At 44.0% G+C, this 22,611-nt stretch overlaps 1 protein-coding gene across 1 annotated transcript; it reads left to right on the top strand.

Annotated features, from left to right (window-relative positions):
- The first annotated feature begins 1,552 nt into the window (after positions 1 to 1,552).
- LOC123772562 (uncharacterized) lies at positions 1,553 to 22,154 on the top strand. The gene is made up of 6 exons (XM_069325879.1): positions 1,553 to 1,674; positions 10,152 to 10,516; positions 12,673 to 12,836; positions 13,751 to 13,913; positions 14,588 to 14,958; positions 19,437 to 22,154. The coding sequence occupies exons 1-6, from the start codon at positions 1,647 to 1,649 to the stop codon at positions 19,945 to 19,947; spliced, it is 1,602 nt and encodes a 533-aa protein (XP_069181980.1). The 5' UTR covers positions 1,553 to 1,646; the 3' UTR covers positions 19,948 to 22,154.
- The last annotated feature ends 457 nt before the right edge of the window (positions 22,155 to 22,611 follow it).

The raw sequence follows: 22,611 nt of genomic DNA, 5'->3' as shown, positions 1-22,611 counted from the left end.
TTTTCATGATTGTAAACTGTTTAATAAATGTAACCAAAGCCGTTAAAGACTGAGGAAAAATGTACACGTTCGTAAGTATGTGCGTAACTGCTTCGCGAATCTGACCCCTGGTCTCTTTTCTCCTTTACTTATCTTCATTACATTGCACTTGTTGGGACTGAATTCCACCAACCACTTGTTTGACCACTACAGGAGTTTGGAGTGGTAGAGCGCTCTGGACGGTAGAGCGACGGTCTCGCTTCATGTAGGTCGGCGTTCAATCCCCGACCGTCCAAGTGGTTGGGCACCATTCCTTCCCCCCTGTCCCATCCCATTCCAAATCCTTATCCTGACTCCTTCCCAGTGCTATATAGTCGAAATGGCTGTGCGCTTTCCCCTGATAAATCTATTCCAGGAGTTTGGCAAGATCCTCTTTTTTTTTAACATACTGCAGTCCTCCTCTACCTTTACGTTCCTGATGAGCTTTGCATTGCTCTAGAAGCACTGACACGTACAAACTCCCTCCCTCGGGCGGGTCCTGCACGTAAATTAGGAACAGCATCTCCAAGTGGTCTTCAAGTCGACCGAGACGGAAGGATCTCCTTAGCCGGCGGACAGTGACGATGCTGCTGATGCTGCTGCCGGAGAAGATGCTCAAGTATCTGGATCACTGGGAGATGACAGACCAGGATGGAGAGGGGGGGGGGGGCCAGTGGCTAGGGTCTGGTGGGGAAATTAAGCGGTGGATTCTAGGGAAAGTGGCGGGGATGTGAAGGTAGACAGAGGAGGGGTCTTAAGAGAGGGTATTAAAGAAAGAACTTAAAGGGAAGGTATTAAGGGATAGTTTTTTAATGGAGGGATCTTTAAGTAGGCTTTAAGGAAAGGTTGTAAGGGGGGATTCTTAAGGGAACGGACTAAAGAGTGATTTTGGATAGATAATAGTCATCAGTCAAGAGGAGTGGGCGGAGCTTGGAGGTAGAGTGGGCGGAGCTTGGAGGTAGAGTGGGCGGAGCTTGGAGGTAGAGTGGGCGGAGCTTGGAGGTAGAGTGGGTGGAGCTTGGAGGTAGAGTGGGCGGAGCTTGGAGGTAGAGTGGGCCGAGCTTGGAGGTAGAGTGGGCCGAGCTTGGAGGTAGAGTGGGCGGAGCTTGGAGGTAGAGTGGGACGGAGCTTGGAGGTAGAGTGGGCGGAGCTTGGAGGTAGAGTGGGCGGAGCTTAACATAAACACAAACTGGGACAGAAATTACAAATAACACCAAACCTAAAGCTATATATTACATCATAATAACAAGACAAGGTTGTAACGACGTCATTGGGCAGTACGCAGAGGCAAGACTCATGACGTCATCGGCGTTAGAAAGTAATGACGTCACAGTACACTGCCTAAAAAGGAGGATTGGCCCAGGAATAATGACGTCATTAAATCTTGTTTGTGGTTGGTGGGGAATTGGGTTGGACGAGGGGTAGGAGGAGGGGCAAGGAGGGGCCTGGGAGGGGCAGGGTAGAGGAGGAGGGGCCAGGCAGACCCAGGCAGGTTGTGCACTTAGCGGTCCACGCTGCCGTCGGCGCCACTCTTGTGCTGGCCACCGCGCAGGACGGAAGTGCTCGCCGCTCTCCTGCTCCCTCCACTCCACCTTTGTGATTAGTGTGTGTGTATCACCTGGGCGACGATGGGAACTATGTCGGTCATCGCTAGAGGTAAGTCCAGAGCAAGCCACTTGGCCAGGGGAAGTGGCCAACCAGGCTTGGTAGGGAAGTGGCCAACCAGGCTTGGTAGGGAAGTGGCCAACCAGGCTTGGTAGGGAAGTGGCCAACCAGGCTTGGTAGGGAAGTGGCCAACCAGGCTTGGTAGGGAAGTGGCCAACCAGGCTTGGTAGGGGAGTGGCCAACCAGGCTTGGTAGGGAAGTAGCCAACCAGGCTTGGTAGGGAAGTAGCCAACCAGTCTTGGTAGGGAAGTGGCCAACCAGGCTTGGTAGGGAAGTAGCCAACCAGGCTTGGTAAGGAAGTGGCTAACCAGGCTTGGTAGGGAAGTAGCCAACCAGGCTTGGTAGGGAAGTAGCCAACCAGGCTTGGTAGGGAAGTAGCCAACCAGGCTTGGTAGGGAAGTAGCCAACCAGGCTTGGTAGGGAAGTAGCCAACCAGGCTTGGTAGGGAAGTAGCCAACCAGGCTTGGTAGGGAAGTAGCCAACCAGGCTTGGTAGGGAAGTAGCCAACCAGGCTTGGTAAAGTATATGTGAGAGTAACTATTAGGTCACCAGGCTATAGGGAGAGTGAACCACCAGGCTTGAGAGAGAGTGGCTTATCTGGTTCAGAAGAGTATATAGGCTGTTCAGCATGGGAGAGTTATATGAAAGCAAAAACTAGGTCACCTGGTTAGAGAGTCAATATAATGGGTCAAGCGACACAGAAGAGTCGTATGAAAGTAGGGACAACGAGTTTCCTGGGCTAGGAGAGTCAGGAGAGTGGGTCAAGTGGCTTGGGGCATCATGGTAATCGTTGGGGCGTTTCGGATGCCCAAAGTTGTCGAAATTTAACTTACAGAAAATCAGCCTTTAGTTAAGCACTCTTGTAATCCCCAGATAACTGGATATCATAGTACAGTGGTCTAAATTCTCGACTAGACAGTCGGGGATCCCGGGATTGATCTCCGGACTGCACAGAAATGGTTTGGCGAGTGTTCTTTCATTTGATACCTATTTAATTCGTGCATAATGACGTTCACCAGCGGTTATCAAAACATATCTCAACTAAACGTCACATATAATGCAATATAGATGTTGTTACAACCTATTCATCCGTAACTGGGTTGGTTTGGACTTTGATCCTTCTCAAGTGCAGAGATCCGTAACCTCGGTGGAAATGGCATGAAGTGTTTAAGGCAAGATAAATGAAAATATACCATTATCCCTTATTATTAATTATAACTATGACTATATACACTCCTCTGGCGAGGTCTCCCAGTACAACACTAGCTCTTCACACTAGCTTTCTTCTACGGTAAAGGTTTCCAGCTCTGCAATAGCACGCTAGTCGCTAGCACGCTCTAATTAGTCTTCCAGGGCTCGCTACCTTTGAAACACAAACCGAAACTGTCTCTATTTTCCGCTTGTTACAACTTGTAATAAAGTTGTTACATCTTGGCTTAACGTGTTTATGACGTATTAGAACGTTGTTACAACTTGCTATATTGGTTGTTGTAACTGGTTAGGTGTTGTTAAAACTTGTTCGAACGTTGTACCAACGTCGTAGTTTCGGTGTGTGTTTGGCGGGATGGAGGAGGCTATAGTCTCCTCCATCAGAGATGTTCAAAGGTCGCCCTGTGTACTGCTTCACTGGTACCTCATCACCTCCCTGAACACCAGACTAGAAACTGGGAAACATTATAAATGGGAGGGTAAACTGGTTTAACTTGGAATCTGGATCATAGATGGCGCCGAGGTTCGCCACAATAAATAAATAATTTTTCTACGACGTTGTGGTCAAGTTGTATTTGCCGGACAGGAGAACAACAATTTAGACATATCTGCAGATGTGAACATATCCTCCATGGCAAATGACATCGATATAATAATGGATCAACATGTTTCGCCGCAGGCTACAGCCTCTATAAACATCAACAGCTGCTGGTGGCATACACAGTTACGTTGTACAGACGTTGCGACAAGGTGGCAACATAACATTCTGCACTTATGTTTCACAAATGTTGCTTGAATGTTGCTTGTGCTATTCCCCCGTTATGATGCGCGAACGTTACTGTAAGGTTGCTTGTGCTTTCCACAGTTATGTTGCACAAACGTTACTTGAAGGTCTCCCGCATGCTCCACCGTTACCAAGCCACAACCAGAGTCACGTAACGCTATACCTTGTTGCCGCTTTCAGCTGTGCTCTCGTATGTCTGTTCTTATTTTAGGGATAAAATGTACATTGTCGGCTTTATGGTAAAGAAAACGGGATGAGTGTGTGTGTAGGGTTAGTAATTGTTGAGTGTGTGAAGAGTTATTACTTCTGAATGAGTAATTAAAGTTTAACTGCTTGTTGAATGAGCGATTGTAGGGTTAGTGTTTGTTGAATGAGCGATTGTAGGGTTAGTGTTTGTTGAATGAGTGATTGTAGGGTTAGTGTTCGTTGAATGAGCGATTGTAGGGTTAGTGTTTGTTGAATGAGCGATTGTAGGGTTAGTGTTTGTTGAATGAGTGATTGTAGGGTTAGTGTTCGTTGAATGAGCGATTGTAGGGTTAGTGTTTGTTGAATGAGCGATTGTAGGGTTAGTGTTTGTTGAATGAGCGATTGTAGGGTTAGTGTTTGTTGAATGAGTGATTGTAGTCTTGGTGTTTGTTGGACTGCCGTTGTGTGAAGGTGACTTAGAAAGGTCTACTATGGTCTAAAAGCGACCTAGATGGTATACCAATGATCTGAAGGTAATCTCAGCAGGTCTGTTCTATTATGAAGACCAAGGATGGTCCTGCCCTTGTCTGAAGGTGATGTGGTGACCTGGGGTCTGAAGGTGACCTGGGGTCTGAAGGTGACCTGGGGTCTGAAGGTGACCTGGGGTCTGAAGGTGACCTGGGGGTATAATGGCTCAGTTCTCATTAACATCTTCACATTTTTATTTTATAATTTGTCTTGTTTCTGCTTTTCTCTGACAAGTTTTTCTAATCTTACTCATCAAATTTATTTGTGCCTATTGAATTTTAATGTTTATCTTCTGAAGACGTTATTGCATGACATGGGATAGAATGTTCCTTATAAGTATACCAACCCATGTATCATACATTTATTCATATCCTTATCCAAATAAAAAATTATACAAATCTTGAAATATCTTTCTGCAACTTCTGTGAAAGACTAAAAAGCATAGCGTCTCGTTATTGCTGAACCATTAACGTTGGGGTGACGTTATCAACGTTCATTGATATATCAACGTCGCGTTGATATATCATATATCAACGTCGTATGACCAGCGTTGCACAGGAAGGTGGCTGGGGGGGGGAGGAATACAAGTGATGTACTTAAGAGACACTCCACACATGACTTGAAGAACGGCGTTACCAGCTCCTGTATAGTTGCTTGCCTCTCAAGAAGCAGCAGCAAGTGGAGGAAGTCAATGTTGCATCTTCATCTGGCATCTTCTTGCAAGTCATAAGTTGCAGCTGGAAATTGAGGGCTTCTTGAGTGAGATGTTGCATGCGCTTGAGCACGTGGGAGTATAATCCTCATATGCAAGAAGAACTATATTGCTTTTTACTTGCTGCAAGGAAAACATGTCTTAAAATATCTTCTTATGTCTTAAAATTTTCAATTTTCTTCAACTTGGTCAGTTGAACGCCTTTGAATATTTTTTTAAGACTTTCTAAATTGTTGTAATCATGTGAGCCAAATTGTTCGATGATTTTATGTTTCAAGTGGAAAAGCAACGATGCCTTGTGAAATATGACACCGACCTGATCATATGGCCTGGTTGGTAGAGCGACAGTCTCGCTTCTTGCAGGGCCGGTGTTCAATCCCCGATAGTCCAAGGGGCATGGGTATAGGTTTCCTTAAATACCTTTCAAAGTGCTTTATAGTCACATTTTTCTTACCACTTTCCCACATAATTGCCATACTTGTGAAATATAACTGACAAATGAGACTGAGTATATTTAAGAGTATATTAATATAATAATAAGAGTATATTATAAACGTAATCATATACAGAGGGGTGCGTGTGTGCGTGTGTGTACTCACCAAGTTGTTCTTACGGGGGTTGAGCTCTGGCTCTTTGGTCCCGCCTCTCAACCGTCAATCAACGGTTGTGTGTGTGTGTGTGTGTGTGTGTGTGTGTGTGTGTGTGTGTGTGTGTGCGTGTGTATGTGCGTGTGCGTGCGTGCGTGCGTGCGGTAATGAAGAAAACGACGCAGATGCTGTTGCAGCTTCATTGCAAATTAGTTTGCAAATATGAATTCCCGTCTCTCACCTGCGCTCACTCAAATATACACATAGCCAGGCCAAACAGAGACTTTTCATCAACACAAGTTACTTTCCCGTCTGATCTTCGCCAAAATGAGTTAACTTTTACACAAGATCATTTCCAGAATAAAAATAGTTGTCTTCTTTTGATAATGAATGAATTACTAATCCAAAATACGTTTTCTCTCATACAATATTTCCAACACCATTTGCTGTCTCAGAAGCCAGAGAAAGAAATATTGCCAGCGACGAGCTCAGATGATAGCAAGACATATTGTCGCTATCAAACGACAATATAACAGCGACGTTGTGGTTAGTTGAGGAGTTAAGTCATGGCAATTTAACAAAAAAAAAAAAGCTGACTCATTGTAACTTTTGGCTTCTGTTGAGTTAACCCTTAGAGGACGGCTCACGTTTTCTGTGGGTTAAATTTCCGTCTAAATGGCGTTGTTAACTTTCTGCCTCGTGTAGTTAGCGAATCGGTAGTTAAGCACTCGGATACCACCAGACTGCACAAGTTACAGCCCCTCTCCTGTGCCAGGTAAGTCCACTACGGGCTCACCATAGTCCGTGCTCCTTGGAACGTTTTGTTCTAAGTAGCGAATCTTAAACAACACCAGACTGGTTCTAAATCATTAGATACCGATGCTGACAGGTTCCTGACCCCTTAGACAGATGTTGACAAATGCCTGACCATTAGACAGTAACTGGCAACAGTGCAACACTAGACAGTCCACTAGTTCCGCCGAGGCATCATTGCCATGGTAGAGTGATCATAGCGTTATAACCACAGGGAAGAGGCTGGAGATATTAGTTGCAAGGGCAACTCTATGATGACTGGTTAGAATGAGATAGTTAGAGTGGTTAGGATTAGTGCGGGTGTGGTTAGACCAGAGATTAGGGGTTGTTATGACACCATCAACATACGCTATAGTCACAAAGACCAACGCTAACAACGACCACACAAGACCAAGACCAACAACGACGTCTTGACAAGACCAACACGACACAACCCAAACAGCGCTCTCTCTCTCTTGACTCCTGTTCAAACACGTAATGAACGCGTTGGACACGTGCGCCGTGTTGACAGATGCTCAACGCTCTGTGTGTACCCAGCTTGGTGTCTTTGCCCGAGTGTTTGCTGTGCCACTTTTCCCCGTGAACTTTGCCAACCTTGCGGCGACAGAGAAGTCGGATTGATCGCGTGGCTCTTTACGAAACCCGTGTAGACCCCAAGCAACCCACCTAACCTCTCGTGGCCAATGCATAGAAAACGTCAATATTGCGGTGATTTTAATATTTACTGTTGCGTCGCATTTTAAACAGGTTGGTCGACTGCGTTAAAAATGCGTCGTATTAGGTGAGAGATCGGGTTGCTTTCCCATCTTGAAGGAAAGCAACCCGGTCATGGTAACCTTCTGGACTGTAAACCTCGCTCGTGGTAACCCTCTGGACTGTATGGTAGGAAAATCACGATCACTTTACCTGCTCCAACGCACAAACAAATACATTCTAGTTTGCAAATAAATTACACGCACGCACGCATACACACACACACACACACACACACACACACACACACACACACACACACACACACACACACACACACACACACACACACACACACACACACAGTGTGATGTGGTGGAGGCTGACTCCATACACAGTTTCAAGTGTAGATATGATAGAGCCCAGTAGGCTCAGGAACCTGTACACCAGTTGATTGACAGTTGAGAGGCGGGACCAAAGAGCCAGAGCTCAACCCCCACAAGCGCACTTAGGTGAGTATAATTAAGTGAGTACACACACACACACACACACACACACAGTCCCTCTCCTGCGCCATGTAAGTCCACTACGGGCTCACCATAGCCCGTGCTACTTGCAACTTTTTGTTCCGATTTGCTGAGTCTACAACAATATACTGTCTCTGCTGACGGGCTATTCATGCCCGTGCCACCTCTTGGGTGACTTAATCTCTATCTACTGTCTCCTCACCGTTTAAAATTATATAATATATATATAAATCCACAAGGGCCGTGACGAGGATTCGAACCTACGTCCGAAAGCATCCCAGACGCTGCCTTAATCGACTGAGCTACGACATGGTCAAAAGAATTGCAACCAGAAGTTCTACTGCCCTTACTTGGAATCCTCGTCACGGCCCTTGTGGATTTGTTCATGTGATGCATCACGCTATTGTGATTTCTGTGTATATATACTATATATATATATATATATATATATATATATATATATATATATATATATATATATGTATATATATATATATATGTATATATATATATATGTGTGTGTGTGTGTATTAGTTTTATATTGGACTAAACTCACCCTTCGCTGACGTCATTCGATAAAAGTGACGCTAATTGGGTAACAGGACTGTTGGACTTGTTTATTGCTCCCTGAGACTGTTGTAATGGGCGAGTTTTACTGGTGTGCTGAGGTCTGAGAGAGCCAGGTCTGAGAGAGCCAGGTCTGGGAGAGCCAGGTCTGGGAGAGCCAGGGCTGAGAGAGCCAGGGCTGAGAGAGCCAGGGCTGAGAGAGCCAGGGCTGGGAGAGCCAGGGCTGGGAGAGCCAGGGCTGAGAGAGCCAGGGCTGGGAGAGCCAGGGCTGAGAGAGCCAGGGCTGAGAGAGCCAGGGCTGGGAGAGCCAGGTCTGGGAGAGCCAGGGCTGAGAGAGCCAGGTCTGAGAGAGCCAGGTCTGAGAGAGCCAGGGCTGAGAGCCAGGTCTGAGAGCCAGGTCTAGGTGTCCTCAATGTGTACTGAGGGAGAGCGGGGGGGGGGGGATCACTCTGTCAGCGCCAGGTGTAAGTAATTACCTGGGGGGCCAAATTCACGAAGCAGTTACGCAAGTACTGCTACGAACTTGTACATCTTTCCTCAATCTTTGACGGCTTTGGTTACAATTATTAAACAGTTTACAAGCATGAAAACTTCCCAGTCAACTGTTGTTATTGTTATAAACAGCCTCCGGATGCTTCGGAGCTAATTAACTGTTTAATAATTGTAAACAAAGCCGCCAAAGATTGAGGAAATGATGTACAGGTTCGTAAGTACTTGGGCAACGGCTTCGTGAATCTGGCCCCAGATAAACAGGTTAATTTAGTATTCCTTGTGTGTGTTTGTTTACGTCGGTGTAAACAGTCACAGTAACGCGGCTGGGAATTAGACGAACGACGTTTTATGACGTTTATGACGACGTTTCAAGTCCGTCCTGGAACCCATGTTGTTGTTGTTTAAGATTCGCTACTTGGAACAAAAAGTTCCAAGTAGCACGGGCTATGGTGAGCCCGTAATGGACATTTTGGAACTCATTATTCAGTCGTGATAATGGTCCACGGCTTGATAATTTCAGACTGTGGGTGTTGGGTGTCTTTGCGTGGTTGTTAAATGGGCCGGAAACTGGTTAGCGTGTATCCAGGTATATGTGTATACATGCCGGGTTTGTTAAATATTGGTGCTTAGTATGTTTGTATAACAGTTTGTATACAACAGTATGTGTAACAGGCTTTTGTCCACCATGCAATCAGTTCTCCCGAAGGAATAACAAATTATTTTGACTGGGTCAATCGCCATTCTTTTTTGTAAGAACATAAGAATTGAAGAAAATTGTGGTTCTTTATAGCTCATACGATGCATCTATTGATCCATACGAGGCAGCTCCTATTGACCAATACGAGGCAGCTCCTATTGACCAATACAAGGCAGCTCCTATTGACCAATACAAGGCAGCTCCTATTGACCAATACAAGGCAGCTCCTATTGACCAATACGAGGCAGCTCCTATTGACCAATACAAGGCAGCTCCTATTGACCAATACGAGCCAGTTCCTATTGACCAATACGAGGCAGCTCCTATTGACCAATACGAGGCAGCTCCTATTGACCAATACGAGGCAGCTCCTATTGACCAATACGAGGCAGCTCCTATTGACCAATACAAGGCAGCTCCTATTGACCAATACGAGGCAGCTCCTATTGACCAATACAAGGCAGCTCCTATTGACCAATACGAGCCAGTTCCTATTGACCAATACGAGGCAGCTCCTATTGACCAATACGAGGCAGCTCCTATTGACCAATACGAGGCAGCTCCTATTGACCAATACGAGGCAGCTCCTATTGATACCCAAACTTATTCCCATAATCCTGTGTTGTGATAGTTGATGTAATTTGTTTCTAATGACTTCGTTCTTTCCTGGCAGTGGTGGTGTATGTGACCGTGGCGTCTACACTCTGTCAAGGGCACAGCAACAGCAGCAGTGACGTGGTGGAGACAGAACGCAACATCGAAGTGAACCCATCCACGACCGACACCCACTTCGATGTCGCCTCGTTCTTCAGCACTCCCGTGGCTTCCAACCTCGCGAGCCTGATCGCCAACGCTGTCAAGAGTCGGAGAATGGCCGCCAATATCACGTCGAAGGGACGACAGGACGAGGTCGAGGAGGACATTATTGGCGAGAGTAATAACTCCAGTCTGGTCACCACGACAGAGGAGGACCCGTGGCCCACCACTTCACATGTACTGGAGACCGAAGAGGGTTTCCAACCCGCGTCTGCTGATCAAGTGAGTTGTAGTGGGTGGTGGAGGGTTGACTAGTCGGGAGTAGGTAGTGTGTGGACGTTTTTGTGAATAACGTATCGCTGACGCCACTCTCAGAGTAGCAAAGTAGCCTTTCACCGTATCAGGAGATCAAGCAAGTAGCCTATCACCGTATCAGGAGATCAAGTAGCCTATCGTCGTGTCAGGAGATAGGATACAACAAATAAAGTTCATACTCTCAACTAAATGGTTCCGTATATTGCTGTCAGCCTCCGCTGCCCTATTCAACCTGGCACTTAATGACTCCACAAGCGTTACCTGTCGACGCTTAATGACCCCTGATCGCCAATAACAGCCAAATTGGCGGTGCTTGTCCAGTGAGATGTTCTAAAAAAAAACATCATTACGGTACCTTAATCTGTACTAATGCGTCGGATTTGTCACAGGTTGGTCAATTCCGTAAGAAATGCGACGCAATAGGCGAAAGGATGAAATGCAAAATTTCTGGATGCTGAGAGCATCCGAGTACACAGCATCCCATCTCCTGTCTTCACAATTTCAAATTGTGAAATTGCACCAAATTGCACCCCTAAATTAGGGGGGTTTTGGGGGGGCAATAAAGTACTTCAATTAATACGCTGCTAGTGACTAGTAAGCGCCAGGGTTGGTAGGTTAGATGGTCTAGATTCTTACGCTTATAAGTAGACAAAAGCACTTCAAAATATATTACGGGCTATTCATGCCCGTGCCACCTCTTGGGTGGCTTAATCTTTATCAATCAATCAATCAAAATATACGCTTGTTATATTCGTGGGAAACGGACTGTATGCGAGGGTCAAAGGTTATATGTATGACTAGCTGTATCTATGTATGGTTATATATATATATGTATGGTTGTATGTATGTATGGTTGATGTATGTGTGGTAGTATGTAAGCCTTCTCTTCTTCGAGGCAGAGTGTCTATATGGTTGTGTCTAACATTTTGATGTAGATTTACCGTGCCTTGAAAAGCTCTCGTACAGTACGGAATGGGGTACGTACACTGAGAAGTGGGGCGCACACACACACACACACACACACACACACACACACACACACACACACACACACACACACACACACACACACACACACACACCTCACAGGTGTTTGTGTACTACTCAAACACAAGCACCAAATTAACACTCCCTCCCACACCTACTTACCTACATTGCCCTAGGCAACCATCTGTTGTTTACCAGTGTCAGCTGATGGTTTGTTTACCAGTGTCAGCTGATGGCTTGTTTACCAGTGTCAGCTGATGGCTTGTTTACCAGTGTCAGCTGATGGCTTGTTGTTTACCAGTGTCAGCTGATGGCTTGTTTACCAGTGTCAGCTGATGGTTTGTTTACCAGTGTCAGCTGATGGCTTGTTGTTTACCAGTGTCAGCTGATGGCTTGTTGTTTACCAGTGTCAGCTGATGGCTTGTTTACCAGTGTCAGCTGTTGGTTTGTTTACCAGTGTCAGCTGATGGTTTGTTTACCAGTGTCAGCTGATGGTTTGTTTACTAGTGTCAGCTGATGGTTTGTTTACCAGTGTCAGGTGATGGCTTGTTTACCAGTGTCAGCTGATCGCCTGTTGTTTACCAGTGTCAGCTGATCGTGTAGTTGTAGTGAAGAGTCGGGACATTGTGCCTTCACCTGTTTCACAAATGTACAAAATATGAACTTATTGTACAGCTGACTCTTGAACGAAGGCAGCAACCAGGCCAGGTTTATAAAGTACATATATGGATTAAATTAGGTTTAAGATTGCGTATATTAGACCTAGGAATGCTAATTTAGACCTAGGATAGGCTTAGAGTTTGTTAAAAAAAAAAATTCTATTTCCTTAGTGCGAACGGATTTTAGACCACGAAGGAAAAATTAAAATAGGAATTTCCTTTAGTATTTTCGTATTTAATAATACACCTTCAGAAGGATCCTTTCGAAGATGTACTATTAAATACGAAAGTATTTAAGGAAATTCGTGTTTCAATTCATCCTTCGTGGTCTAACAGTATCTCATATATATATATATATATATATATATATATATATATATATATATATATATATATATATATATATATATATATATATGTATATATATGTATATATATATGTATATATATAATATCCCTCCCTCTCTCCTGCTCCAGTTTGGGAACCTTGGAGACGGAAGCAAGTTAGTGGACCTACTACCCGACATCTCCCAATACTCGCTCGACGCTAGTGGTCTGGTCCCCTTGGCTGGTGCCGGAGCTGTGGCACTCGTGGCACTGGGGGCCATTCTCGCTGTCCCTGTGGCCCCAATTATACTCAGGTGAGTAGACGATGAGTCACAGTAACGTGGCTGAAGATCTGGTGACCAAACCACACACACACACATACACACACACCAGACGATGGACAAACAGACGTTTATCCATCTTCTGACGTGTTCGAGGCCACTGAGCTGATCGTGATATCGAACGGCCGTGTCACGTGAAATCCTACCTGAAATCCTACCTAAAATCCTACCTAAAATCCTACCTGAAATCCTACCTGAAATCCTACCTGAAATCCTACCTAAAATCCTACCTGAAATCCTACCTAAAATCCTACCTGAAATCCTACCTGAAATCCTACCTGAAATCCTACCTGAAATCCTACCTGAAATCCTACCTAAAATCCTACCTGAAATCCTACCTGAAATCCTACCTGAAATCCTACCTAAAATCCTACCTGAAATCCTACCTGAAATCCTACCTGAAATCCTACTTGAAATCCTACCTAAAATCCTACCTGAAATCCTACCTGAAATCCTACCTGAAATCGGCAGGATTGTGTGTGTGTGTGCAGCTCTTGTTCCCTTGGCAAAGCACAGCTGTGTGGCCAGTCACACACTTGTGATAGTATGTAATGACTAATTAGTATGTAATGACTAATTAGTATGTAATGACTAATTAGTATGTAATGAGTAATTAGTACACATTGATTTCGAACAGAGAACTTAAAGTGGGACCAGATTCGAACTCTTTTCTCTAGGATGGCAACACTGTTTTAATCCATGTAATTATAACTTAAGATATCAGTATTGGTAATAATTTTGTAATTTGTTTGTTTGTTTGTTTGTGGCAGTAGAGGGTCTAACTTAAGGATATTTATATAAACAATTATTAATAAATTGGTAAGGACATTATTCAACAATTAAATCATGTGAATAAAGAGTTTTTCCGTATTTTATTTTCAAAATAGACGAACAGGAAGCAATGGATGGGGCGGCCTACCCAGTTGGAAGACCTTGTTCAACTGGTGGAGCTCCCCGGACCCAACAGCTGAAGCCTGGGCCGACAACTACTACCAGGGATACGGACACGGCGATGAGTATCCTTCTGAAGCCTACGTAGGTGCTGGAGAGGTGAGTAGGGGCGTCAGGGGTTAGGGAATTGTCAGGGGAAAAGTGCCAAGACTTGGACGGTCGGGGATTGAACGTCGACCTACATGAAGCGAGACCGTCGCTCTACCGTCCAGTCCAACTGAGATGTTACGTTGTTTGATTGGCAACAACGAAGCCATAACGTTAGTTACACGGTCTAACTACCTGTTAACGTCTCTGCGACGTTGCAGCAACGTTTGTTTGTGTGTGTTTGCTCTGGTGGCGTTAATTTTGTTGAGAATGAAGTATTATTTTCACAAATTCCCGAGAAAGATCCTGGGTTTGATTCAGGGGATGGTTGGGGCAACGTTGCCTTTCACCTGATGCTCCTATTCACCTCGCAGTAAATATAGGTACCCGGGAGTAAGGCAACTGTTGTGGGGTGCATCCTGGGGCAGGCGAGTATAGGTGTCTTGTTTCACTTTACCAATTCAGTTCCACGAAAAGTTAGTTGATAAATACTTGACCTGCAAGCAAAATATTAATATACTAATTTACTAAGCTCATTCGTCAAATTAAGGAGGAACTGAATTATCTGGAGAAGGTGCACAGCCAATTAGACTACACAACACGTGGGCCATATTGGCCATTTTGTAACTGTACTTTTAACAACATTTACTGTTATCAACAACCAATACAATATTGCTCGTTTGCAGCCATACTACAACACCTATGACACCAGCAGCAGTGGGAGCAGCATAGACTCCTATTACACCAGCCACAACAACAACAACCAACACACAGAGGTTGTAGGACAGCCTGGAGGCCAGGTCCAGAAACACAACCCCACGGCCTACACAAGCAAGGAGAAGGGTTACAACCCCGCCGCAGCCTACCCAAGTAAGGAGAAGGATCACAACCCCGCCGGCTACCAAAACAAGGGCCACGCCTACCACAACACCAACCCGCCAACCTTTCACAACCACAACCCACCAGCTTACCAGACCCACCACAACCGGCCCAACAGGCGTCAGGGAGACAAGAAAAAGCCCACTGTTGATGGGTATGAGTACGTCACTTTGGAACAGTGAGTTGTAAACACTATGTTTTGTCTTTTTTATTTTTTTTAGATCTGATATAAACACTAGAGAACATGCGGAATGAAATCATGGTCCAGTCGGTAGTGTACCTGAGGCGTGCATGGACGCTATTTCGATCCCATTGTATAGCTTCATTGTTTTGTTAATAGAGGATTTACTTTTTCTCCTACATAAGAACATAAGAACAAAGGTAACTGCAGAAGGCCTATTGGCCCATTCGAGGCAGCTCCTATTCTATAACCACCCAATCCCACTCATATACTTGTCCAACCCGCGCTTGAAACAATCGAGGGACCCCACCTCCACCACGTTACGCGGCAATTGGTTCCACAAATCAACAACCCTGTTACTGAACCAGTATTTTCCCAAGTCTTTCCTAAATCTAAATTTATCCAATTTATACCCATTATTTCGTGTTCTGTCCTGTGTTGATACTTTTAATACCCTATTAATATCCCCCTTGTTATGTCCATTCACCCACTTGTAAACCTCTATCATGTCGCCCCTAACTCTTCGCCTTTCCAGTGAATGCAACTTAAGCTTTGTTAATCTTTCTTCATATGAAAGATTTCTAATTTGGGGAATTAACTTAGTCATCCTACGCTGGACACGTTCAAGTGAATTTATATCCATTCTATAATATGGCGACCAAAACTGAACTGCATAATCTAAATGGGGCCTAACTAGAGCAAGATATAGCTTGAGAACCACACCAGGTGTCTTGTTACTAACGCTGCGATTAATAAATCCAAGTGTCCGATTTGCCTTATTACGAACATTTATGCATTGATCCTTTTGTTTTAAATTCTTACTAATCATAACTCCCAGATCCCTTTCGCAATCCGACTTCGCAATCTCAACACCATCTAGCTCGTATCTTGTAACTCTATCATCATTACCTAACCTCAGAACTTTACATTTATCAGCATTAAACTGCATCTGCCAATCCTTTGACCATTTCAAAACCCTATCTAGATCAACTTGAAGTGATAGTGAGTCCTCCTCCGAATTAATTTCCCTACCGATTTTCGTATCATCGGCAAATTTGCAAATGTTGCTACTCAAACCTGAATCTAAATCATTTATATATATTATAAACAACAGAGGTCCCAGGACAGAGCCTTGAGGCACTCCACTTACAACATTTTCCCACTCTGACTTGATTCCATTTATACTAACTCTCTGTTTCCTTTGGTATAGCCATGCCCTAATCCAGCTTAATATAGCACCCCCAATACCATGAGACTCTATCTTTTTAATCAGTCTTTCATGTGGCACTGTATCAAAAGCTTTGCTAAAGTCAAGGTATACAACATCGCAATCCTTACCACTATCAACTGCCTCAACAATGCTAGAATAAAAAGATAACAAATTTGTTAAACATGAACGGCCATTTATAAAACCATGTTGAGACTCAATTATTAATTTATGTTTTTCAAGATGAAGACGAATTTTATTTGCTATTATAGATTCGAGTAATTTTCCCACAATAGACGTTAGGCTAATTGGTCGATAGTTAGACGCAAGTGATCTATCTCCTTTCTTAAAAACTGGTATCACATTAGCAACTTTCCAAAACTCTGGCACTCTGCCTGACTCTATTGATTTATTAAATATGGTTGACAGTGGGTCACAAAGCTCCTCTTTGCATTCTTTAAGCACCCTGGCAAACACTTCATCCGGCCCTGGGGATTTGTTTGGTTTGAGTTTTACTATTTGTTTAAGAACATCCTCCCTGGTAACTGCTATACTCGTCCTCTCTTTCTCTCTCCCTCCTTTGATTGTATGTTTTTCCAAGTCCAATTTTGTCTAAGTCCTTCCCTCCGTTGCCGTCACTCTTGCAAGAGTGAAGGAGTGACGCAGACGCAGGAAAGACGCAGACGTGTCAACAACGCAGATAAACGTATACCTGGCCAGTAACGTCTTGTTAGTTAGTAGCTTCCCCCTCCATCTCGTTGTTATTGTTTTAGGGGAACCAATTAATTATCTCAACAGTATTTTAGAATGAGTATAAATCTTAGCCAGACAGACAGACTGACTGACAGAAGCTTTTGTCGTAACTTATATAAATCATTACAATTCTGGTGTACAAGCATGCAGCAGCGGCCTATACAGATGTATAGGCCTATGTGTTAAAACATATGGCTGGGTTTATATTTGTTTATTATTCCCTTTTTATTTCCCCCCCCTTCCTTCACCCCCCCCCCCCGCCCCCAGTTTATAAACATTTGTTTATTGGCATTTTTTGCTCATGTTTACTTCTTAATGTGTGCCTTTGTTGGGAAGATATGTACGAGTTTCCTTAATCAGGAGCCTGGTGCCTGGATGTCAATGATCCATCAAGGTTAGGGTTTATATGCACGATCCTTGATGCATGTCGAAGATTCGCTAATGCTTTATATGGGTGTCAAGAGAGTCGGTGTGGGGGTGTGTGTAGTATGGTGTTGAGAGCTGTTGTGCGAGATCCAAGCGAGGTCTCGAAAGTTGGCTGATTGGCTGGCTGGCTGGCTGGCTGACTGGCTGCCTGGCTGGCTGCCTGGCTGGCTGCCTGGCTGCCTGGCTGGCTGCCTGGCTGCCTGGCTGGCTGGCTGGCTGGCTGACAGCATGGCACCCCGGCCCAAGCAAGTATTAAGAACACTACCAGAGGCTAAAACCACTTCCTCTGTACTTTCCTTAACACACGGTCGTGGAGGTGCTGCTCCCTGGTGGTGGTGGGGTGACGTACCCAGCCGCGCGTACGCTCACCCGTGCACCAGTGTCTTTTGCAGGCCGAGCTTTAGCTCCTGGGTCCTGCTTATCAGTCGCCTACTCCAGTGACTCCCGACCCTCATGCTTCTTATTGTATCTATTCCCGTGGCTGCGAATTGTCTGCTCCTCCAGCTCCTTTCACTTGCTTATTACTCTTACCTTATAGTGCTTTCTTGCGTCCCAATAGTTCGTCTGAATAAGTTTTTTGCGTAGCCACTAACTCACATAAGTTGCTAGTTTCCACATATATATTAAGACATATTAGACATGCCAGTCTAATATGTCTTAAGTCTAAATATAGATCTAACCCCTTATCGACCACAAGAGGCCACGTGAGCCGCCACGGTGACTCGTAATTCATGTGTTTTGTTATGACTGAACATGTGTGTACACGCGCGGCAGGTGTTGTTGGTACCATGGCGGGGAACACCTGAGGAAAGTGATGGGGGGGGGGCAATTATCTCTCTCTCTCTCTCTCTCTCTCTCTCTCTCTCTCTCTCTCTCTCTCTCTCTCTCTCTCTCTCTCTCTCTCTCTCTCTCTCTCTCTCTCTCTCTCTCTCTCTCTCTCTCTCTCTTTCTCTTTCTTTTCCCTGGGGATAAGAGGAGTTACTCGAGCGTGTTTATCCAACTATGGGCAGGAGATGTCTGCCCATAGTTGGGGCTGTTTCTGACCATGGTTGGGGTCTGCTAGGCCTCGGAGATCAGTCTGGAGCTCCGAGAAATTATAACTGTGTGTGCCGTTTAAATTGTTTGGTCAAGGAGTCAGCTGCAGAGTGAAGGACTTTCGGGTTGTGGGAGGGAGGGAGGGAGGGAGGTGGGAAAGAAGGAGGAGGAGGTAAAAGGAAGGATGATAGATGGAGGGAGGGAAGGAGGAGGGAAATAGTTTGTTAACTTATCATTACAATCACTTATTATTGTTAAATAATAAGTATTAACTTGTTAATTCTCCAAAATGTTTCTTTCTGTCTTTTCAAAATATAATTATTTTCTTACCTTGCGGTGATTCCGGGGATCAACGTCCCACGGCCCGGTTACTGGCCAAACCTACTGGTTGGTGGTCTGGTCAATCAGGCTGTTGGGTGCGGCTGCTCGCAGGCAGACGAATAAATCACAGCCTGGTTGATCAGGAATACATTGGAGGTGTTTATTGAGTTCTCTCTTGAACACTGTGAGGGGTCGGCCAGTTATGCCCCTTATGTGTAGTGGAAGCGTGTTGAACAGTCTCGGGCCTCTGATGTTGATAGTTCTCTCTGAGTACCTGTTGCACCTTTGCTTTTCAACGGGAGTATTCTGCACATCTTGCCATGCCTCCTGGTCTCATGTGGTGTTATTTCCATGTGCAGAGTTGGAACCAGTTCCTCTAATATTTTCCAAGTGTAAATTATTATGTATCTTACCCAAGCTCTTTAGAATGTAGATTTAAATATTGTAAGCAGTCTCAATAATTTACATGTTTTATTGAGTGGATTCTAGCTGTAAAAGATCTATGCAGGTTCTCCAGGTCAGCGATGGTCATTAGGACCTGCCTTGTACGGGTCACTATGCCCTGCCTCGTGTGGGTCACTATACCCTGCCTCGTGTGGGTCACTATGCCCTGCCTCGTATAGGTCACTATGCCCTGCCTCGTGTGGGTCACTATACCCTGCCTCGTATGGGTCACTATATCTTCTGCCGTTTCCATCATTCTTATGTTCATTTTATGTTCTCGTCCCGAAAGGATCAACCGCATAGGCGACGAGTCTGTCCGAGTTCTGAGCGAACTGGTGAACAACTACGGCATCAATGACCTTTACGCCTTCAGAGATGGAAGCAACCAACTACAGCGTCGCCGCCTTCCTTCCCGCCAACAGCAACCACAACCCAGCCACCAGGAGACGCAAGGTTACGCCCACCAGGAGACGCAAGGCTACCCCAACCAGGAAACGCAAGGCTACTCCAACCAGGAGACGCAAGCTTACGCCCACCAGGAGACGCAAGGCCACTACCAGACGTATTACGACGAAGCCCCAGAGGATCACCCGCACAGGGATACCATCAGTCTAGTGGAACCCGAAGGAGATGAGAACGAGAGCAAAGATGCTTCCAGCGAGCCCCACCCCTACAGGAGGCATCAATACAGCTTCGCCGCCTCCACCAGCGAGGTGGCAGGAGCTACCAAGAAGGAGGAAGAGAGTAGCCAGGCTCACAAGGTGTCGGAATTCCCCTACGAGTTTCACAAGGAGAACTGAATGCCCTTATAGACGCAATCCTGAATCCTTCCTTAGAGCGATGGATGCCGTTTGTGCATATTTCTCTCATCAGCCGAGAGCGTTTTCAGTTGTAAATATTGACTTGAATGTATATCTATTTATGTATTTATTTCACTATTTATAATTTAATTTATTTCACTGTTAGTTAATTTATTTCACTATTAGTTAATTTGTTTCACTGTTAATTTATTTCACTGTTACTTTATTTTACTGTTAGTAATTTATTTCACTTATTTAATTTATTTCACAGTTTATTAACTTATTTATCTGTTAATCTATTATATTTATTTATGTATCAATTTAATGCGATTGATGACGACCGTCAAGGGATATCATCAATTAAGTTTACACAATTTTGTTTCAATAAATACTCTTTTTTTTAGCATTAGTAGCCTAGCCACAGTAATATTCTGTAGATACATAAATGTACGAGGCAAATACATACAATATCATTATTATACACTGTCATTCACTATTATACACTGTCATTCACTATTATACACTGTCATTCACTATTATACATTGTCATTATCCCCATTCCAAAACAATAGCCTCCTTTTTCCCCCTTATACATTCCCATACATTTCTCATCTGACATTTTCATTCCAGACAAGCCTCAACCCTCACAGATTCCATAGAGAGATGTGTGTGTGTGTGTTGGTCAAAATAGTGATGATAATAGTGGTAGTAGTAGTTGACTAGTATTGGTCAAAATAGTGGTGGTCATAGTAGTGGTAGCAGCAGTAGTGCTGACAGTGGTTTACTAGTAAATAGTTTTTTGTATTGAATTATATTATATATATATATATATATATATATATATATATATATATATATATATATATATATATACACACACACAAGAGTTCTTACATTCTTGTAGTACTATTTTATTTTCTCAAGAGTTATATAGATGATGTAGATAGGCTTTTCACTGGATTTAAATAGGTTTAACATCCACTTAGGCTGCAAGAGTGAAAATTTATACTTTTGTGTGTATTACATAGAAGATATAAACCAAATGATTTTTTTTTTACTGTATATCTGTATTCACATTTATTTATTGTACATTCTTGGGAATATACAATGAATATATTAATTTGTTTACTAACAAGTGGCTATCAAGAATTTTCAGTTAGTGGTTTTCTATAACAAAATTCCTTGTATTTTTTATTCATAATGGTTAGCACAACAGTCTGCGTCCTCGGCTCACAACCTGCGCCCCAGGACTCAATTCCCGGGCGGGGCAGAAACGGTTGGGTACATTTCCTCTCAAAGAACGCCTCTGTTCACCTAGCAGAAAATAGATGATAGGTCTCTGGAGTTAGAGAACTGTTGTGGGGTTGTAACCTGGGAAAGCTTAGTAGTGGGTTTACTCTTCATTCTACCTCTAAAGAATATTTGGTATTACTGAAGTATTCACCACGAGGCTAGGTTGCGTGTGGAATGTGCAAGCAGCCTGCATATTGCAAATGGGGGAAAATGATGTCAGGAACTATTGAGTTAATTATAAGTTTATGAAATATTGTAGCAAGGGATGGTTTGTGGTTGATAATTATGAGCCTTTGATTCATTAACCTGTTGGTGCGTGTTACGAGTTTATGAGTTATGATACAGGTTAATAGTCCCAGCCAACTGGATATTGCAAGACCTCCCCGGCCTACTGGGGATTGCAAGATACCCCAGGCCTACTGGGCATTGCTAGAACCTCCCCCCCCCCCCCAGGCCTTCTGGTCATTGCAAGACCTTCCACCACTGGCTCTCCGGAGATTGTATAACACAGGATAGATTGGATACAATATATTTGTGTTTACAAATAGACTGAGCCTCTTTTTACTTATGTTATGATTATAGTACCTTATGAACGTGGTTATTACATTGGAACTTAGCGTACGTGGTGATTACTCTAGCACTTAGTATACCTGGGGCATACCTGGAGAGGGTTTCGGGAGCTCTTCTACTCCCCGAGGAATAAGACCTGGTGCCAGGCTCGAGTGCACGTGGCGGTTATATTAGTACTTAGTGAACGTGGCAATTACATTTTAATGTACAATGTAGATTTAAGGTTGTGTTACTTTAAGATGTTGATTGATTTTTGTTTCATCTTTTGTATGCTCAGCTGTGAGTGAGTGTTGTGATTTAGGGCGGCATTTATCCTCATGATGAGTGAATAAATATTGCGTATAGTGGGGTTTTTCTTTTACCACAGACGTGGCCACACATTTACAATGCTAACCAAAATATATATATTCTCTTCTGTCCTACGTGGACAGGTTTAAGAGATCTGTTAAACGTATAGTTCAGTGATTTATTGAACAATCGACCACAGAAGGCGATTGTAGTGCTTTTAAAATGCTAATCGAACCTGCATACATAAATACTCAGATTGACGTCTGTTTTACAATAACAGTGTTCAAGGTGTCTTTTTTACACAGTGTCTTCCACCCACTGATTATTGTATTATTGCAATAACAAAATACTTGGGTGATTGCAATAAGTGGGTGATTATTGCACCCACTGATTACTGGGCGATTATTTCGCCCAGTAAAAGGGGACACAGGTGAAAATATAGTACCCAAATGAGCCACAGAGACATTAGAAAAACGTTTTTCAGTGTCAGAGTAGTTAACATTGAATACAAGA

The sequence above is a fragment of the Procambarus clarkii genome, chromosome 17 (assembly GCF_040958095.1).
Source record: "Procambarus clarkii isolate CNS0578487 chromosome 17, FALCON_Pclarkii_2.0, whole genome shotgun sequence".
Taxonomy (NCBI): domain Eukaryota; kingdom Metazoa; phylum Arthropoda; class Malacostraca; order Decapoda; family Cambaridae; genus Procambarus; species Procambarus clarkii.
Note: the sequence above shows the minus strand (reverse complement) of the source record. Positions and strands in the feature narration are given on the sequence as shown.